At 42.0% G+C, this 20,460-nt stretch overlaps 1 protein-coding gene across 1 annotated transcript in view; it reads left to right on the top strand.

The window, feature by feature from the left end:
* Positions 1-20,460, top strand: part of MAPKAP1 (MAPK associated protein 1) — a 221,129-nt gene that overhangs the window by 174,654 nt on the left and 26,015 nt on the right. Inside the window, 2 exon segments of the mRNA XM_020289475.2 lie at positions 447-587; positions 18,428-18,565. Of these exon segments, the coding sequence (XP_020145064.2) occupies positions 447-587; positions 18,428-18,565 (279 nt within the window).

Genomic DNA, 20,460 nt, shown 5'->3' with positions numbered 1-20,460 from the left:
TGCCAGGCTAGGGGCTGTTAAAGAGACAGTTGGGGAACCTTGGGAAGGACAGAATTCTTCAAGGAACATGGATTATTTTTAGGATCAGGAAAATCACATTTAGGAAAAGAAACAAGAGCACCCATGCTTTTGTGGTTTTTACTTACTCTTGTAGAGACTGTGCTTCTTGCTGAGAGTGAGTGGACTTTTTCTATTCTTCTTGTATCCCTGCTACCCAGCCAAGGGCCTGCCATAGAATAGGCAGTGTTTGTGGAATTAATTGTTGAATGATTAATATGTTACCATCGTCTTGTTTACTGGAATGGCATTATTAAGTCATCACTCAGCCTTTTCTTCTCCAAATTAAATAGCCCATATTATTTTAATTTATCCCAAAGCATTTTAAGCAGACACCATTTGCCAAGCTTCATGTATCTTTATATGTTAAACTGCTTTTTCCTCCCTAGGTTCAAGGGCAGATGGGGTTTTTGAGGAGGATTCTCAAATTGACATAGCCACAGTACAGGATATGCTTAGCAGCCACCATTACAAGTCATTCAAAGTCAGCATGATCCACAGACTGCGATTCACAACCGACGTGCAGTTAGGTAAGTGCACAAACAGATGATGAACCAAGTCTTTGTATCAGTAGTCAATGTAGAAATAGGGAAAGAAACAACATACAACTTTTATGTGACCTGAATAACTAAAGGTAATTTGTTTTCTGAGAAAATGTTTAAACAATGAAATTTAAAGTACATCCTTTTTCCCGCTTGAGTGCTGTCTTGTCTTCTTTTTTATGAAGCAGAAGATTAGAAATAGAACTAACTTGAGACTCTTTTCAAACTGATTGACTTCTCTGAAGTTCCATAATTCTCTCCATTCTGTAATTCTCTTACATGCTATCCTTAGATCTGCTTTGTAACGTTGCCACTTGCCTTTTCTTATTCAGTGAACTCATTGCTTATTCATTCGTGCCTTTATTCAGGAAGCTTTTTAATGATCTCAGAAGTTATATTTGGATCCTCATCAGATAATCTGTAACTAACTTTCAACTAATTGGGGGGTTAATTTGTTTCAGTCATGTGCTAAATTTCTGTTTTGACTTAAACCTAACAAGAGTAGAATAAGTATCATAGTAATCAATGTAATATTAATTCTTCATCATCATCATCATCATCATCATTGTGGCCACCTTTTCTAGGTATCCACTGTGTGTTAGTCACTGAACTAAATGCTTTACATGTACTACTTAACTACTTAAAGGGTAGGTATTTTTACTGTCCCTAGCTAACAGATGAGGTAAATGAGGTGCAGAAGGGTAAATCTCATGCGCAACCCACACAGTAGGTAAGTGGCGGAGTCAGGAGCAGAACCCTGGCCTTCCCGAGTGCACCCTCTCCCTAACGAGGAGTCTCCCACAGGTGGTGTGGGGAGAAGAGGGTGGGTAGGTATGCCAGGTCACTCATTCAGGGAGCTGAACTGTCCACTGCCTCTGCCACATCACCCCTTCCTGCATTTCCTTTGCTTCATACATAAGGGATAAAGTTTGGATTCTAACTCTAAGGCCCACTAATTTTATGCTTCTCATAAATGCTTTATACGTTTCTTTTTTTTTTTTTTTTTTGAGACAGAGTCTCACCTTGTTGCCCAGGCTACAGTGAGTGCCGTGGCGTCAGCCTAGTGCCGTGGCGTCAGCCCAGCTCACAGCAACCTCAAACTCCTGGGCTCAAGCAATCCTACTGCCTCAGCCTCCCAAGTAGCTGGGACTACAGGCATGCGCCACCATGCCTGGCTAATTTTTTCTATATATATTAGTTGGCCAATTAATTTCTTTCTATTTATAGTAGAGACGGGGTCTCGCTCTTGCTCAGGCTAGTTTCGAACTCCTGACCTTGAACAATCCGCCTGCCTTGGCCTCCCAGAGTGCTAGGATTACAGGCATGAGCCACTGCGCCCGGCCGGGCCACTTCATACATTTCTTATAATAAAATCCTTTCTAATATTCGCATCAGCCTGAATCTGGCTAACATGTAATAAACCTCGAAAATCTCCTTAAGCAAGGTGTGGTGGCTCACACCTATTATCCTAGCACTCTGGAAGGCAGAGGCAGGAGGATCACTTGAGATCAGGAGTTCAAGACCAGTCTGACCAAGAGTGAGACCCCATCTCTACTAAAAAAATAGAAAAAATTAGCTGGGCGTGGTTGCAAGTACCTATAGTCCCAGCTACTTGGGGAGCTGAGGCAGGAGTATCTCTTGAGCTCAGGAGTTTGAGGTTGCAGTGATCTATGAAGACGCCACTGTACTCTAGCCAGGATGGCAGGGTGAGACTCAGTCTCAAAAAAAAAAAAAATCTCCTTAAATATTCTATTCCTTTCCAACTTGAGTGACAGGAACTTCTAATACGTTGACAGTACAGCTTAGTAATTAAGAGATGGGCAAATGAATCATAACTGGTTTAAATTTTGGCTCTATCAATGACCAGCCATATAACCTTAAGCAAGTGGCTTAATCTTTCTGAGCCTCGGTTCTATTCTGTTTAAATGGGAATATCAGTAGTACCAGCTTCTTAGGATTGCCATGGGGAACAAGTAAGATACTACATGTTAGGCACTTAGCACAGGGCCTGGCAGTTGGCAAACTTTCGTAAAGGAGAACTGTTAGTCGAGAGAGAATCTAATGCGGCACTTAGAAGACACACTCAGGGCCGGCGCAGTGGCTCACACCTGGAATCCTAGCTCTCTTGGAGGCCGAGGTGGGAGGATCGCTCAAGGTCAGGAGTTTGAAACCAGCCCAAGCAAGAGCAAGACCCTGTCTCTACTAAAAATAGAAAGAAATTAATTGACCAACTACAAATATATAGAAAAATTAGCTGGGCATGGTGGCGCATGCCTGTAGTCCCAGCTACTCAGGAGGCTGAGGCACAAGGATTGCTTGAGGCCAGGAGTTTAGGGTTGCTGTGAGCTAGGCTAACACCACAGCACTCACTCTACCCCAGGCAACACAGTGAGACTCTGTCTCAAAAAAAAAAAAAAAAAAAGACACAGCAGGCTGGGCGTGGTAGCTCACGCCTATAATCCTAGCACTCTGGGAGGCTGAGGCTAGAGGATTGTTAGAGCTCAGGAGTTCAAGACCAGCCTGAGCAAGAGTTAGACCCCCATCTATACTAAAAATATGGAAAGAAATTAGCTGGACAACTAAAAAATATACATATAAAAAATTAGGCCGGGCACGGTGGCTCACGCCTGTAATCCTAGCACTCTTGGAGGCCGAGGCAGGAGGATCACTCGAGGTCAGGAGTTCGAAACCAGCCTGAGCAAGAGCGAGACCCTGTCTCTACTATAAATAGAAAGAAATTAATTGGCCAACTAATATATATAGAAAAAATTAGCCGGGCATGGTGGTGCATGCCTGTAGTCCCAGCTACTCGGGAGGCTGAGGCAGTAGGATTGCTTGAGGCCAGGAGTTTGAGGTTGCTATGAGCTAGGCTGACGCCACGGCACTCACTCTAGTCTGGGCAACAAAGTGATACTCTGTCTCAAAAAAAAAAAAATTAGCTGAGCATGGTGGTGCATGCCTGTAGTCTCAGCTACTCGGGAGGCTGAAGCAGGAGGATCCCTTGAGCCTAGGAGTTTGAGGTTGCTGTGAGCTAGGCTGACACCACGGCACTCTGGCCCGGGCAACACAGTGATACTCTGTCTCAAAAAAAGAAAAAAAAAAGATACACTCAGGAGTTGGAAGCCTGGCTTCAAACCCTGGCTCATGTAGTAACTGTATCACCACTGGCAAATGATTTGGAGCCCCAGTTTCCTTATCTGTAAATTAAGGATAAAAATAGTGCTTATCGCATAGAGTAATTATGACAATGAAATGTCACAGCACATGCAGAATACTTAGAAAGGCTCCCAGCATATTGCAAGTGCTCAATAAACATTAACTGCTAGGATGATGTTAATTCTAACAGGCTAAATAGATGAATCAGCACCCAGTAACTTTGAACCAAAACACAGACCCCACCTTTTTTCCTCCTCTCTGTACAATAAGTCCTCACTTAATGTCATTGATAGGTTCTTAGATACTGCAACTTTTTTCCTCATTAATGTTATAAAAACAACATTGAACAAAATGACATTATTCGAGGACATGCTGTACATCATTTTGCTTAAAGTCATAGTTTCCAAGAACCTATCAATAACATTAAGGGAGGATTTACTGTATCCGTTCCTTCTCACAAAAAACCCTAAATATCTAAAGTGGTAAAATTGTTTATTTAGTGTTGATTCTTAAAACATAAAGTTGTTCAATGTTGTTCATCCTAGGAATATTTTTCCTGGTGTCTATCATAGAGATAAAAATAGTAAGATTGCTCAGAAAGAAGCCAGATCTAAAAAAAAAAAAAAGAGAGAGAGAGAAAAGAAAGTATATACTACATGATTTTATTTATACAATATTCAAAAATATACAGAAATATTCTTGTTTAAGAAGTGATAATAGCGGTTATCCTGTGGGATAAAATGGCAGTGGTGGCTGGAGGGGCTTCTGGGAGGCTGGGAAGGTTCTGTTTCTTGATCTGGGTGTTAATTATATGGGTATGAAGACTTTGTGGAAAAGCGGTTATATATGCTCATTATTTGTGCACTTTCTGTGTGCATATTTTTAATTAAAAGTTTACTAAAATTTAAGAATGCTACTCATATATCTCCTTTGTGTTTGGCTGCAGAACTTGCCCAGTAGCAGAGGGTCTGCTTTTTCCAACTGGGCCTAGTTTTAAGAGGCTCAATAAGTAGCCCAACTGTGGTCAAGACAGGCCCGAGGCAGGGATTATCTCAGTTGAGCATTATCAGTGAATCCATCCTACTCATTCCCCAGTGTGAAAAGCAATGCCTTGGAGTGATAACCAAGATAGTTGGCTTCTTTCCCTACTTTTCTCCAAAGGCAAGAAAAGACAAACTTTAATGCATCAGATTCTGACTTATATATTCATTCAAAGGAAAAAGTCCACAAAAGGATCTGTGGGGAAGCCCAGGCTCTGCAGGCAGTCAGGACTAGGTTTGAATTCCAGCTTTACCACTTACCTGCAGTGTCACCTTGGACAAGTCTCTTCCCCTTTCAGTCTTAGTTTTTGCCATTTGTAAAATGAGGATTACAGTGTTTGCCTTTTAGATTGTAGGAAAGTGGCCCACAGAAGCTGTATTCTAAATGGTAGCTTATCTTAGTGTTGTTGCTGTCATTGTCGTCATTATTTATCTTGCCTGCTGCCCTCTCCTCGTCCACCATCTTGAAAGCATTGAACCAGATCACTCAGACTAGGTGGTAGCTCTCCTGGCAGAGTTTCACAGTGGAGGAGACTTGTCAGGTAGAAATGGATGATGACAGTGATGTACACATCTTTCCTTAGAGCGTTCTGTGAAATGAGGCAACTGGAGGCCAGGTCCCAGTCACCTCTGAGGGCTTCCAGTGTCACACATGGCACCCCCTGGTGGAGAGTCACAGCTCCGAGGAGCTTCTAAAACAGATGTCAGAACATTTGTTTCTATTATAAATCTAACTTCAATCTTTAGCATTATAAGCAGAAACTTCATTAATTAGTCCTAAGGAATTTTGTAACAGATAAACTGTGTCCATGAGTATCATATCATATAGTGAATAAATAAGCTTATTTTCCCTTCCCATGTAGATTAGGTCAGGTATATAACTTAAGACACTCTCCTTCCTTACAAAGCATATAACTTCCCTTCATTCTAACAACAGAAACCTGCACACAGCAATCCAGAAATTCTTTCCTTCTGAAATAGATTCTACTGCAAAGTGCAAGGCAGCTAACAGAACATCCTTTATGAACATTCAAGTGAGCAGCTGGATTCTGAGATCAGTAAATAATTTATTTTATTTCACCTGACTAGCCAGGTGCTTCAGATCTTTCCTGACGCTGATGGATGGTCTCCTCTGTCCGTCCATCCTGTGTCAGTCAGAATAGAGATTTCACTTGGCCCCTGTGGCAAGTTCTTCTAAGTGGTGTCTGTGTGTGGCATTTGCCTGGCATCCCTGCTGATTCCACAGAAAACCACCCATCCACGCTGAATTAGTGGTACGTAAGAGCACACAGCAGAAGATTGGAATCCCTAGGCTCTGCAGTGCCTCTACAGCTGCTTGTCCTCTGGTGGGGAAGTAGTAGTGGCTGATGTGCCAATTTTACCATCTGCCATTTGTTTCTGAGAAAGTCAGGGGATGAGGGACTCAAACTTTGATCTGTAAGATCCAAACTTAAACCAGACTTTCCTATGATTGAAAAACTGTTGGATTCTATTAATGAACCCTATACAAAGACGATCTTTTAAAATAATATTAATAAGAAATATAATTTGGGGGCTGGGTGTGGTGGCTCATACCTATAATCCTAGCACTCTGGGAGGCTGAGGTGGGTGGATTGTTTGAGCTCAGGAGTTCAAGACCAATATGAACAAGAGTGAGACCCCATCTCTACTAGAAAAATAGAAATAAATCAGCTGGATAACTAAAAATATACATATAAAAAATTAGCTAGGCATGGTGGCGCATGCCTGTAGTCCCAGCCACTCGGGAGGCTGAAGCAGGAGGATCGCTTTGAGCCCAGAAGTTTGAGCTTGCTGTGAGCTAGGCTGACACCATGGCACTCTAGCCCAGGCAACAGAGTAGAGACTATGTCTCAAAAAAAAAAAAAAATATATATATATATATATATAATTTTTAAAAGCAGTTACTATGTATCAGGTGTTTACTGTGTACCAGGCACTTTGCTAATCTCTCTCTTTACATGCAGTGGTGCCTGAAATCATACTACTACTATTAGATAGTACTGAAATTATCTTCACTTTTTATATAAGGAAACTGGGGTATAGGGAAAAATCTAGTAAGTAATGAAGCTGGGATCAGAACCCAAAACTGTCTGAGGCTGAGTCCTGAGCCTAACTATATATGCCTCAGATGCAAATCATCACTGTGCTGATACTCTGTAGTTCTGTGATGATTTATAATATACAAAGAACTTTCATTCCTATTACATCATTTATCTACACAGCACATTGATAGTTGTTCCCATTTCATGAGTAAGAAAACTGAGGCTTGGGGGAATTAATGAAATAGTTTGGTGTGTGTAAAGTACTCAGTGTTCACAGGCACATGGCTACCACTTAATGAGTACTAACTCTCCCTCCCCCTCAGCCATCAGGATATACAAGGGGGTACCAGTCCCAGCAGCCAAACTGGGACTGAACCCTAATCCCGTGCAAAACCCAGTCCATCACATTGCAGGTGACTCAGTTGTTAATGACTTACCTTTGTAAAGGAAATGATTACTTCTAGTTGGCTAGTTCCAAAACTTGTGCACATCTCTAGCTTCTGGATGTAGACAACAGGGCAACATGAGTACTACAACTCCCTCTTCCACTCCCCTTTAGACACTGTTCTTCAGCCACTGACTGCACTTCTTCCCTCTGGGCCCAGGGCTAACCTCACAGTCCTTTCCAGGACAGCCCTGTAAGGAACCCCTACTAATCAGTTGGAGTTGGTTTTCAAATTAAAATCTATTCTCAATCCCTGCTCTACCAGCCTGGAAAGCTTACCAGATAAAGCCGTGATGCCTAACCATTCCCTGTATTTCCCTAAAACATTCTTGGAATATTTCATCTTGTCTGCTTTCCCTCTATGTTGGGCCTAGAACTGCATATGCCCTTTAAGTGTAGACCTTGCTTGAAATTCTACCAAGTTGAAGTTCTATCCATTATCTTGATCTCCTATACACCTAATTCAATGTGCCTGACCACTTAACAGAGAAATCAGGCACTGAGACAGCAGTGCTACCCAAACGTGCCAGGGTTGGTAGGAGGAAGTAGGTTGGGGAACATTGACATGAAAAGTGTCAGATGGTGAATACCAACCATGATCTAGGAAACCCATAGTATATTATCAATAAGTATTAATATTGATTAGCCAGCTGGCAAAAGCTGAATTACAATGCACCAGCCAAGGGGCTGCACAGAAACTGACCTTTTGTCAGTTCTTTTAACCAGGCAGAGAGGGCCAAGACATCACCAGAGTGATACCTCTCATTTGCATGGCACCTTAGAGCAATGGTTCTGACCTCAATCATCTATCAGAGTCACAAAGTCCCTGGCCTCATCCCACACCAGCTGGCTCAGAATCTCCCCTTGCCAGGCATGGTGGCTCACACCTATAATCCCAGCACTTTGGGAGTCCAAGGTGGAGGGTCACTCGAGACCAGGAGTTTTGAGACCAGCCTGGGGCAACATAGCAAGATCCCATCTCTACAAAAAACATTTAAAAAATTAGCCAGGCATAGTGGAACATACCTGTAGTCTCAGCTACTCCAGAGGCTGTGGCAGGAGGATTGTTTGAGCCCAGGGGTTTGAGGCTGCAGTGAGCTATGATCTTGCCACTGTACTCTAGCCAGGGCAACAGAGCAAGACCCTGTCTCAAAAAAAAAAAAAAAAATCTCCCCTTAATTGTGGTGTTTGGGACACACAACCTCACAGTATTTAAAGGACTCTTACCCATTATCTCTTCATCCAAGCTTGTTTTTACTGACTGGGCAGGTCAGCCTGGTTTTCCCAACACAGGGTCTCAGGCTGAGAAGTAGTTTGATAGTTGTGCCACTTGTACTAACTTCATTCCTTTGCCTTATCATTAGTCAATGTAGACCCTTCCCATGTCACTGAACACCTACCATGAATTCCATCTGTGTCACAATTGCACATACAACCTAACATAATTCTGTATAGAATATACAGAATCTGTATAGGATTTACAAATAAAAGATATAAAATAACCTCTACCATGGTTCCATGGGTACTTCCATTATCTCTTCATAAAACAGTCTACTATATATAATCATATTACTTGTGATTATAGTAGTTATTTATCAAAAGTATCAAGTACAGTACCACATATCTTAGAGAAGGTAAAAAGACTTTGTCTCATAAACTGACTGCAGTCAAGTTTGTGATGTCTGCCCAGAGAGTTGTGCTGAGACAGCATCTCGAGTTGTGTCTGAGGGCAACATAAAGAAACTCTGTGATTGATTAAAAATGTCTGCCCTGGGCCTGAGCATGATGAGAGACAGCATATTTGCCATCTATTGTCTTGCCTGCTTTGTCTTTCCTACTGCAGTTATTATTTAACCCACAGTCAATATGTATAAGCCAGCACTCAGAGGAAGACTTTGTTATAGTGTTATGTTAAACATGCAATATGCAAACTTAAACACAGCAACAACACCAGAGTGAGTGAAAGCAAGCAGCTGTCGCCTGGACTTTACTACTCCTCAAGCTCACTCTGAGGCTACAAGTAGCTCTGGATGGCTGTGTATGAATCAAATATTTTGCCTTGTTTTCAATTGGAGGACCTATGGAATACAGTTCAAGTAATTACATGATCTGGAAATGCATATTCTTAGGAAACGGATTGATTTTCCTTCCATGTTTCCATTTCATTTTCACATTGAACCCTAAGGAGATACCCTGTTCCATTCCAAGACACTCAAATGACTACAAGGAAGCATACATCATACTCAACTCCAAAATCCCTAAGTCTGCTCAGTAACTTGAGGATGGCAATTCTACGATTAAATGATTGTTCTGTCCCTATTGGGACAGTATTTTCTGAACCAAAATTTTTAATTGAGTTTAATGCTAATGAACTTGTAAGATAGCAGGACAAATACTATCAAGACTGCCTCCAGACCAGCCTGAGCAAGAGCGAGACCCCATCTCAATTGAAAATAGAAAAAATTAGCTGGGCCTGGTGGCGCATGCCTGTAGTCCCAGCAACTCAGGAGACTAGGGCAGAAGGATTGCTTGAGCTCAGGAGTCTGAGGTTGCTATGAGCTAGGCTGATGCCACAGCACTCTAGCCTAGGTGACAGAGCAAGACTCTTGTCTCAAAAAATAACAATAATAATTAAATAAAATAAAAGACTGCCTCCAGGCCGGGCGCGGTGGCTCACACCTATAATCCTAGCTCTCTGGGAGGCCGAGGCGGGCGGATTGCTCGAGGTCAGGAGTTCGAAACCAGCCTGAGCAAGAGCGAGACCCCGTCTCTACTATAAATAGAAAGAAATTAATTGGCCAACTAATATATATAGAAAAAATTAGCCGGGCATGGTGGCGCATGCCTGTAGTCCCAGCCACTTGGGAGGCTGAGGCAGAAGGATTGCTTGAGCCCAGGAGTTTGAGGTTGCTGTGAGCTAGGCTGATGCCACGGCACTCATTCTAGCCTAGGCAACAAAGCGAGACTCTGTCTCAAAAAAAAAAAAAAAAAAAAAAAAAGACTGCCTCCAGAAAACTTCTTTACCACATTAGTACTTAATGCAGTGATTGAGTTAAGGGAAATGACTGTGAAAGTCAGAAACTCCAGGAGCTTTGTCTAACTACACATCTTCCGCTAGTTCCCTGCTGCCAGAGCCACCCTTTTAAAAATTCCTGTCAGTTATCCAGGGTTGTTAATGACAATGTGTCAGATTCCTTAGATACTTGAGAAAGAATTGAGAATTGGAAAAAGTTGAGAACTACTGGTGTAATGGAATTAATGGGAGCAGGATTCATGAGAGTTCACCCAAGGTTCTGTACTTTTTTATCACTTCCTAGTCCTTGGAACTTGCATTCCAACAGTGTAGCAGGGCCCGAACATGGGGAACATCGGGGTTTTCCCCACTCCACAAATAATACTATAAATTCTCTTAGGAAATGGCTTTACTGCTTCCTAGCTGACATTGTAAAATCACCTGAGAGAATTTACCCCTCATCGAAAGACAGGTATTGCTGGGATTAAACACCCCAGGTCTCATTTAGTAAGCTCTGCCCTGGGACCGAGCCTGTACTGAATGCTGCTGTGCATTTGTTCAGGTTCGGGCATCCCTTAGTTTGCATGCCTCTGATAACAGTGTGGTCAGACACACACTCAGACTTGTCCTTGAGTCTCTTACTAGCCACAGACTGGAATTGGCAGCTTTTAGCTGTGACTCCCAAACGGGTTTGGAATGGTTAGCTGCTTGAATGGAACCAGTCAGCCTGGGGCTTAGTGTCCACTCGATCTCAAGAAAGTAAGTCTCTGCTGGGTTTTGTTTTAGTTGTGATCCAAAATATGATTTTGTCATCTATTTTTGGTGCCAGACATGTTGCTGGAGGCAGTGCTTTTTAATACCGTAATGAGTTTGATTGGTGTGTGAATACACAGCACTCCTGTGAGGCCAGAGAGCTAGTCTGTTTAAGCCCTCACCTGGTTAGTAGTATGGGGATATGAATTATGGTTACAGCTCTGTCATTAATGGGTGACACCAAACAAGTCATGTCCCAGCCCTGAGCCTCAATTTCTTTATATGGAGAATGAAACCCCAGACTAGGTGATCTCTGAGGTCTCATTAAGCCCAAACAGCCTGTGTGTCTGATCCTGTGTGTAAATTCAGACAAGTTTCAAAGACTTCCCTGACTGCTCTGTGGATGTTATCGATTTGCTGTGTATATTCAGCAAAATCCACTCTGGCCCAGAGTTGTTCAGTGGCACTCCCTGGGGGCTTTTCCAGGCTTTCATAGGCTCTAGGTAACCTACAGACAAGAGGATTTTAGAATTGTATGAAAAGCTACTCCAGGATTTTAACAACAGAGGGGCTTTTGTATCTTAGATTAAAAGTTGTAAGAAATTGATGAATGAACCACAGCTCATGATGTCTGAGCAAATAAACAGTACCTCAGGAAATACTAAGACATGGAATGTTAAATGCCCTAATTTTTGCCCAAGTGTTTTTTTAGCCTCCTAAAGGGCTATTTTAAATAAGTACCTTAGGGGAGGCAAGCATTCTCCTCTGCAACATAGGAAACAGCTGGCAGGTGGGAACACACATAAGACTTAGCTAGACCTAGGCTTCAACCCCAGCTTGGAAGTTTACCAACTTGACTGACCCTGGGGTAATACATCATTTCACCTTTGTGAGGTTCATCTTTAATAGTAATTTAAGTAATAATTGATTGAGTTCTTATTATGTGCCAGCACATGCTAAGTTTTTTATGTGCTTATGCCATCTGCATGACACCGTGGGGAGCTGGTACTTTTGCTACCCCCATTTTACAAAGGAGGAAGCTCAGGCTCTCCAAGGGAGAAGTAATTTCACCCAGGATGACACCAGTGGGAATGTGCCAGCAAAATCAAGGTCTCCAAATTAATGACCTAGAGACCTTATAGGATGGAGATTCCCTAGCACAGAAGTTTCCACAACTCCAGGTCTGAGAACTTTCTTCCTGATATTGACTTGAACTCTTAGAGATTTCAGGGAAGAGATATGCCCAGGGACACTTGGTGATGGTGGGAAGTTATTGAAAGGATTCATGGGGATGAGGGTGTTGTTCTCCCCAGCTGGATTCTGATGCTTCCAAGACTGGACTATAGAGCAAGTCACAGGGAGAAGTGTCCCCATCCCCTAAGCCAAGGGTTGGTCAGGTCCCTCATTCACCAGCCTCCCCATGGCTCCCTGAACTCTCAGTCCTGACCCTCATCGCTGGATCCATGTCACACCCCTTAGACCAGTGCCTGACTCATGATAACAGTAGTCATTAGAAGGTGTAGTATTAGTCACTAGCTATGTATCAGGCACAAATTCAAGCACTTTTCATGCCTATTTCACTTAATCCTCATAACAAGCCCATGAGGTATATATTTTTATTATCTCCATTTTATAGCAGTTTACCCAAAGTCACATAGTTAGGAAGTAGGAAAGCTGATATTTGAACTTAGAACTTTCTGATTCCAAAGTCCCCATCCCTAACCTGTCTGTACTACTACCTTTAAATATAAAATGGGTTAATACTACCTTCTTAACCATAAGCGGCTATACACTAAAGGACCTAGCACAGAGGCTGGCCAAAGTGGGTAGTCGGTCTGCTCACTTCTGCTAACAGTGAGTGTTAGGAGAAGATGATACACGGTGCTAATTTCCTTTTGTGGAAATCTTTTAGTTAAAACAGACAAGGGTCTCCTTGTGATAACTGTAAAGCCTTGGACAAATAGTTTCTCCGAAGAATTGTATATACATTAGAGTAGTGTTTTTGTTTATTTTGAGCTGTCTTGTTAAGGCAGGATTTATATGCTGGCATTGATGTAGGACAGCAATCAGGCAATGTTTTCTGCCTTTGACAGTTGGTGTGATAGTTTGCTTCCAGTGAAGTTTGACTCACTGTATCTGGAAGCTGTCAGGGGTGGGAGCATGAAAAGGTCATGACGGATGGCTGTGGATGAGTGGTGAGGGGAGAGAGCCAGTAAAGGAGACAAACAGCCTCCCTTGTTTCCGAGGGAAGGGGCTGACCCTGGCTGCTCCAGGCCAGCCCCACACACTCTTTCTCACCTGCCTCAGCCCCACAGCTGGGGGAGGGAAGCCTGCTGGGCCCCAGCTCCAGAGTGGCCGGTGGTGTAATGACACTTCTGCATGCTTCCCTGCAGCTCAGGCCTGGGGTGCTCGAGAACTGCTAGAAGGAAGCATTCTTCAATTTAGGGTCACTTTCACCATTATCAAGACTTGAGGGTATTTGTCCTTCCTCACATTTTAAAAGTCAGGAAAGGGTACTTAAGTCTGAAGTAGAAACCAAAAAAAAAAGTCAACTTTTAAAGTGATAATTTGTTTTTATTTTTGGTAGAATTTTTCTTTTGGAAAAGTACAGAAAAGGAAAGAATGTAATCCCACTAACCAGAGGTGACAGCTTTTACCCATTTGGAACATATCCTTTTGGTCTCCTTTTTATATATGTTTTTCTTGTCCTTTTCAATCATGTCATAATTTTTGCAAGTCAAAACTTTTCTTATGCATAATTTTTCATGATTTATATTATATTCCATCATAGTTGAATTAACTATTCCTCTATTTTTGGCCATTTAAGTTGGAGAAATATAAATTTAACAAAAGCCAACTTACCTTATTTCCTTGGAGATACATGTATAATTTGAATTACTTAAAATGGTACATAAGTGATACTTTAAGGAATACCTCTGCCTTTCCTTCAGTGACCTTAGACAAAAACTTTAGCAAGGAAATCACAATCATGCTCAGTGGTCAAAAGAAGAACATTGATTGGATTTTAGCCCCAGTTTGCCATGTATGGACAGAAATAGATGTATGCATTTATTGGCATATTCAGACATTCATTTATTCCTTGGTGAAAGCTGACAGGAGGCTAAAGACTGTTCAGGCATAGTTCCTTATTACATCATCTTGACTCAAACAGATGAAGCTGTGCGAAGCAGTAGAAAGAACCAGGGCTTCGGAAGCAGAGAGCTCTGGGTTTTGAAAGTGGCTTTTCTACTTAAGCACTCCCAGACCTTAGACAAGCACCTTGGGTAAGGTCTTCTAGGGTACGTTATATAAAACATTTAGCATGGTTTTTGCAGAATAGTGTAATGGCTGAGAGGACACATTCAAATCCAGCTTTGCCACAAATGAGCTGAGTAATCTTAGGCAAGTTACTCAACCCCTCTGTGTTTGTGTTTCCTAGTCTATAAAATAGGGATGAACATAGTAACCAGGTTGTTAGGAGATTTGAATCAATGGATTTCTAACTATGCTGGCACATAGTTGTTGTGTTTATACTTTAGGTGCTCAGTGAATGGTGTCTATAATTGACATCATAAATGTCAAGCCTAAGGAGAAGGTTGTACTGAATGATTCCTGGTGCCTAAGCCCCTGAAGCAGGAGCCATAGTGAGCCTGCTAGGCTTAGGCCTGCACATTTGCTCTTGGCCTAAGCCTTTGCCTTGAGTGCATGCAGCACTCCTCTTCTCTCAGTGCTCCGCCGTCAGAGGGAGACAGTAATGCTTCTGGCCCCCTTACCCACCCTCTCCCCTTAGCAGCAAAGAAGCGGCAGTGACAAGAGAGTCACAGTTGCACTACTTGTGAGTCCCACCAGCCTGGCTTCCACAGCTTCCTCTTCCTCCCCTCATCAGTGATGCCCTAGGATCCTCTCTAACTCCCCCTTTTCCCTCACACCCCACATCCTGTCATTTGCCTATTCTTAGTGCTTCCGTCTTTAACCTGCTTGTCCTCACCTCACACCACCCCCACTGTGGCCCAGACCATGGCACCAGCCTCCTGACTGATTTCTTCTCCACCAAGCTTTCTTTTAACCAGAAAGAAGACCTCAGGCCAGGGGCAGAAGAGATCTCTCCCTCCAGACTCAAGGAACTCTCTTTCTCTCTTCAGCAGTGGGGTCTGGGTGTGCTCAGGGAGATGGGCCCCCACCATGGACTGTCTCAGGCCCTCCCAGCCTGTAATCAGAGGGCTGCTGCTTGGCCAGCTGGAGAAAAACAAGTCCTGTTGGGCTGCATGCTCTGCTTTAAGAAGCTGAGACTTACACAAATCTCAGAGGGTGAGATTATTTAATGTACTAAAGGATTTTTCCCATCAGGAAAGATTCTCCTACAGGTTCCTTTAAATAGTGACTCCTCTAGGCAGGCTAGTGTTTTACAGATCATTAACTACTTGACTGAAAGCCTACAGGGCAGAGAAACTTAAAACTAAAGTGTTGGGAGCCCCTGCCAATTACAGATCAATTCAAAATGAAGATAGAGTATCTCTGCGACTAGAAGTCAGTGGGAAAATGTGATTCAATTCAGAAAAAAAATCTGATTTACACACAACTTTTTTGGAACATACCAATTATTTAAATGGTGTTCCACCTGTCTGCTCATCTTGAACCTAATGCATTCATTTCCCACATCTTCATCCCCAAGCCCCAGTCTTGGGGTTCCCCTCAGTGAACAGTGACTGCACAATAACCCCAGGAAAGGGCGTCATTGGCAAAGTGTTCTTATGGCCGTGAGAGCATAGGCAGTTGATGCAGAGATACAGCCTGTAATGGATGAACTATACAGTAACAATTTGCAGATAAAAATAATAGAAGTTAAAGTGTACTTTACATGATAAAAGAAAGATGAAAGAGAACGAGAGTCTGTTACATCTGAGATGGTTACAAAAGTCCTGCTTTGTGAAGTAGGCTCTGTTGAAAAGATTGATGCAATGGGGAGTGACCTTGGCTTGGAGCAGGAGCTGGTGATGTATGTATGAGCATCCCTCTGCTAAATGGACCCAGATTTGTAGCACTAATATACATGGGAGCCCAGAACCAAACTCAGTACGGCAATAAATCAACAGCCACTTTGGGTGTCATTTCTGGTTTATATTCCACTATTGTTCTATCACTTTAATTCATGTCACTATCATCTTTTCATCTGGAACAGTTTTATATAATTTTCCAGTGGAGTTACCTGACAAATCCTATCAAATTAACAAGGTACATTAACAATATTGACTGACTACGGCTTCAAGAGTTGCAGGGCCATAGAACAAAATTTTAAAACCATGTCTCTCTGGTGATGATTTTTTTCCCCCCTCTCTTTCTGAGAACAGAATGTGGGGCAGGGTTTATTTCCACATAAGAGATATGCACATTTATTTTGCTCTGCTTGTTTTGACTTTTATAAATGTCAAAATAAGAAGCAGAAGGAGAGGAAAACATACACGTGCACGCGCACACACACACACACACACTCTCTTGCTACCAACAACCATGGCTTAAGTACTTTTATTTTTTCAGGGAACTATAGAAATGTCCAGATCTTTAACAATTAATGACCAAATTGGAGGCAAGAGTGTAAGTAGGTAATTGTAATCTATTTTAAGTGAAATGTAATAAAATTGGTCTGATACATTCTCACCCTCCTGAAATCATCTAGACCTGAGTCAATTGGACTTATGACATTATGCCTAATTGAAACATGATGTTCGTGAAATATGTCTGACAAATTCCAGTGTTCGATTAGTAAAAAAATACCAATTGTTCATCTTTGCCAAAGACCACACAGTAATAACCAAGGTTTAAGCAACCATCACTGCATTTTCTCCTCTAAAGACGGCAGAGGAGTCTCTGCACATAGTCTTTTGCCTTTGTCTAACTGGTATTTGGGATTTATTTATTCATAAAATAAAATAGAAATAAACGGAGTGTGTAGCAGACCTAATTGCTAGGATTTTGTTTGTATTTGTTTTCTTTTTTAATTTGCTTTCAGACTATGGTTGTTGGGGTATATGTGTATATATATCCACATTTTTGGGTTTTTTTATGGGGGGAATTAATTAGGCTGTTTCTTTTATCTGGTTCTTTTGGTTTACTGAGTTTTCTCACATTTTTTTCAAAAATTTCTGAGTGATTGATAGGATGAAATATGTTAACCCTAATTCTTTTCTGTTGCAGTATACACATTTGATTATTCTAATTATTTCTTACATCTTTACTTCAATTTGCTTTTTCTTGCTTTGACCCTGACCTTTAAACTATGGCCTAAAAATTAATTACTTTTACGGTTCCATATGGGGCCCACCATAGAAGGCATATTAAAGGTTTTTGTCTCACTTCATGAACATATTCCTCAATTTTCACCAAAAGAGGGAAAACAGCACATCTAGCCTAGATCATGTGTGTCAGGTTTAGCATGTACTCCTCTGTAATACCAGGAAAACAATTGTTCATTTCCATACTTACCCCTGGACACCTCCCATACCTGGCATTACCTTTGTTCTATGAACACTTTTAGTGTTCTATGAACACTCCCAGTCACTGTACAACATGGTCTGTCTTTCACAGCTCTGAAAATGAAACATGAAGTGCCATTGTTTAACATTCTGGATTCCTGTATAAAGTCTTTGTTGCATAAAGCTCACACCCAGTGCTAAGTCTCTCTCTCAGCAGAGAAGCAGTGACCTCCACAGTCTGAAGCCAGACTCCAAGACTTGAGCTTGGAAGGTTTTATATAAAGGACCTTTGGATCCTCCTGTGACTTCCTTTAAATATAGCTTGGATAATTATTTACTGTCACAAAAAGGAAGAGATAGATTCTCCACCTCCCATCTTTAGTGTGTCAGGTTCTTCCAGATCAGAAACTGTTCATGGGTAGCTTAGCTACTGAGGCATAGGGGATGGTACAGATTTATCAGTCCACTGCATCTTCTTCTTTAAAAAAAGAAAAGAACATGGATCAAAACTGTTTTGTAAGTGAACCTTATGATTTATTTCATTATAATATAGAGGTAACATACAGTTAACAATATGTAGGTAAACTCTATTATTGTATCTTATGTTATACCTAAGAAAGCATGTTTCTTAATACCTTTTCATCCAGTTTGGGTCGTTTTCTCCACCCCAACTCACCCACCCAGAAAACCAGACTGTGCAACTTCTGTGTGCCATTTGGAGCCTCCTTATGTCTGTCTTAAGAAACCCATCGCATTCCCCAAAGCCCTAAGAAAGAGCTCATGTTCATCCAATTTAGGATTTATAAAACAGGTCAAATGATTACACTGAAATCACTTATACCTTCCACTTCTTACGGCTTCTTTTTTATCCTCCCCTTTACTTTACAGGTATCTCTGGAGACAAAGTAGAGATAGACCCTGTTACAAATCAGAAAGCCAGCACTAAGTTTTGGATTAAGCAGAAACCCATCTCAATCGATTCTGACCTGCTCTGTGCCTGTGACCTTGCTGAAGAAAAAAGCCCCAGTGAGTAGTCCCTTTTATTTATGTCTCCTTTCTCTCTTTCCCTCTCTTCCCCTCTGTGTGCTGGGTGCCAGGAGAATATATTGCCACCGTGTCCTTTTTTCCTTGGGTCTGTTTAATTCATTACCAGAAATTTCTTTTAATCAAACGGGATTGTATTATGGTACCCAGAGCCTGACATGAGCCCCATCCTGGCTGGTCTTGATGGCAGCAGAGAACGTTGCAGCCCTGTTACTAACCTCGGCAGCCCTGCCCCGAAGACTGAGGAAATAGGGCCCAATTCCTTGCTGGGAATTTGCACTCACTAGAGCCCTCATTTCACTTTGTGCTCCCTTCTCATTTGGGGGACTTGACCCGTCAGACCTGGACCTGCCTGCCTTCCATGCCAAACCGAGGAAAGCAGGGGGATTTCCCAAGGCAGCTGAAGACAGCATTTAGATATCCATCATGCTGGGAGTGTCAACACCTCCCCAGATTACTGGCAGCTGCATGACCTACCAGCTCATAATTAAACTCTTGCCGGGTCCTACAGAAGAGATTACTGCTGGGTTGGCATTCCTACGCTTAAATTATCAAGGTAGATACAGTCCAGTTGTATACTTTGGCAATTGTATTTTTGCAGCTAAGTAATTGGGTATGGCATTTAGATTAATCACTTAATCATTTTTAGGCCTTCAGTCCTATCAAGGGGCAAAACAGACACATAGATCACACTGAAATTCCTCCATGGAAGAAAAAAGTTTAAACTATATAAGGGTGTGTTAGTTGCCTAGAGAAGGCTATAAGATAATGGTTCTCAAAGTGTGGTGTATATCAGCATTATCTGTGGCGCCTATTTAAAATACAGTTACCCAGGGCCCACCCCAGTAGATTCTGATTTAGTAACTTGGGGTACAGACTGAGCATCTAATTTTTATTAATTCTCTATGTCCAATGTCCACTAATTTTGAGAACAAATGTTATAAGAAATTTATATACTCAAAAGGGACAATAAGAAATGTAAAGGGCAGCAAGTGTTTATAATATGGTTCAAATTTTTGAGATAATACTGACTAAACAAGGCCTGAAGGGGGCTTGCAGACTGAGTACATGCCACATTGCCTCATTTATGGGTGGGTGTTTTAAATTTTCTGTCAAATCTAGCTATCCTGGCTACATATTCTCCTCCTTTCAACTCATTAACCTACAGCTTGGCAAGAAGGGAGAACTTAGTGGAATACAGGGAAAGGAATTAGGCCATCCCCAACCCCTTCCCGCCATTCCCGCCATCCCAGTGAGGCCTCAGACTCCGCAAGATGCTGGTGAGAAAATTGCCTGCTGTCCTAGGGACCTTGCCTTAGGCTGCTGGATTTTCTCTGTCTTTGGATAAACATCTTCCTAATCCCACTCGCTCCAGCTTGTCAGCCAAGAAAGATGCTATTGTTCTGGCACGTTTCTTCCCAAGAACTAAGGATGCTTTGAAAAGTAACATTTTGTTAATTCTCTGTTTCTGAGAAATGAAGGGCAATCACTTGCATATTGCATAGAGGGATAAGCTGGAGTGGAAAGGTCAGAAAGAACTAGAAGCAGGAGTCAGGTTTTCCTTACACTTACACCAGGACACTCACTGTTCTGAGGAAGGTTGTGATGCAGGCACTGAAGGTACAGAATGTAACACACCCAGCCTAGCGGGGAACAAAGAAAAGATTCACAGCCACCCATCTCCTAGTCCCTCGAGGGATCAAGTCAGTAGAGAAGTAATTATTACACGTCTGCATAAATGAGGCCAAGTCCCAGCATTGGGGATAGAGGGCAGATGTGTGCCCCATCATTTCAGTATTGGCAATCTATAAGAGGCTTTTTTCTTATTTTCAGATATACCAGATGGTTCTGTGTAAAAATTACACATGTGGGTCTTA

This window comes from Microcebus murinus, chromosome 12 (assembly GCF_040939455.1).
Source record: "Microcebus murinus isolate Inina chromosome 12, M.murinus_Inina_mat1.0, whole genome shotgun sequence".
NCBI classification, from domain to species: Eukaryota; Metazoa; Chordata; class Mammalia; order Primates; family Cheirogaleidae; genus Microcebus; species Microcebus murinus.
The sequence above is the reverse complement of the archived record's forward strand: the minus strand, read 5'-3'. Positions and strand labels throughout refer to the sequence as shown.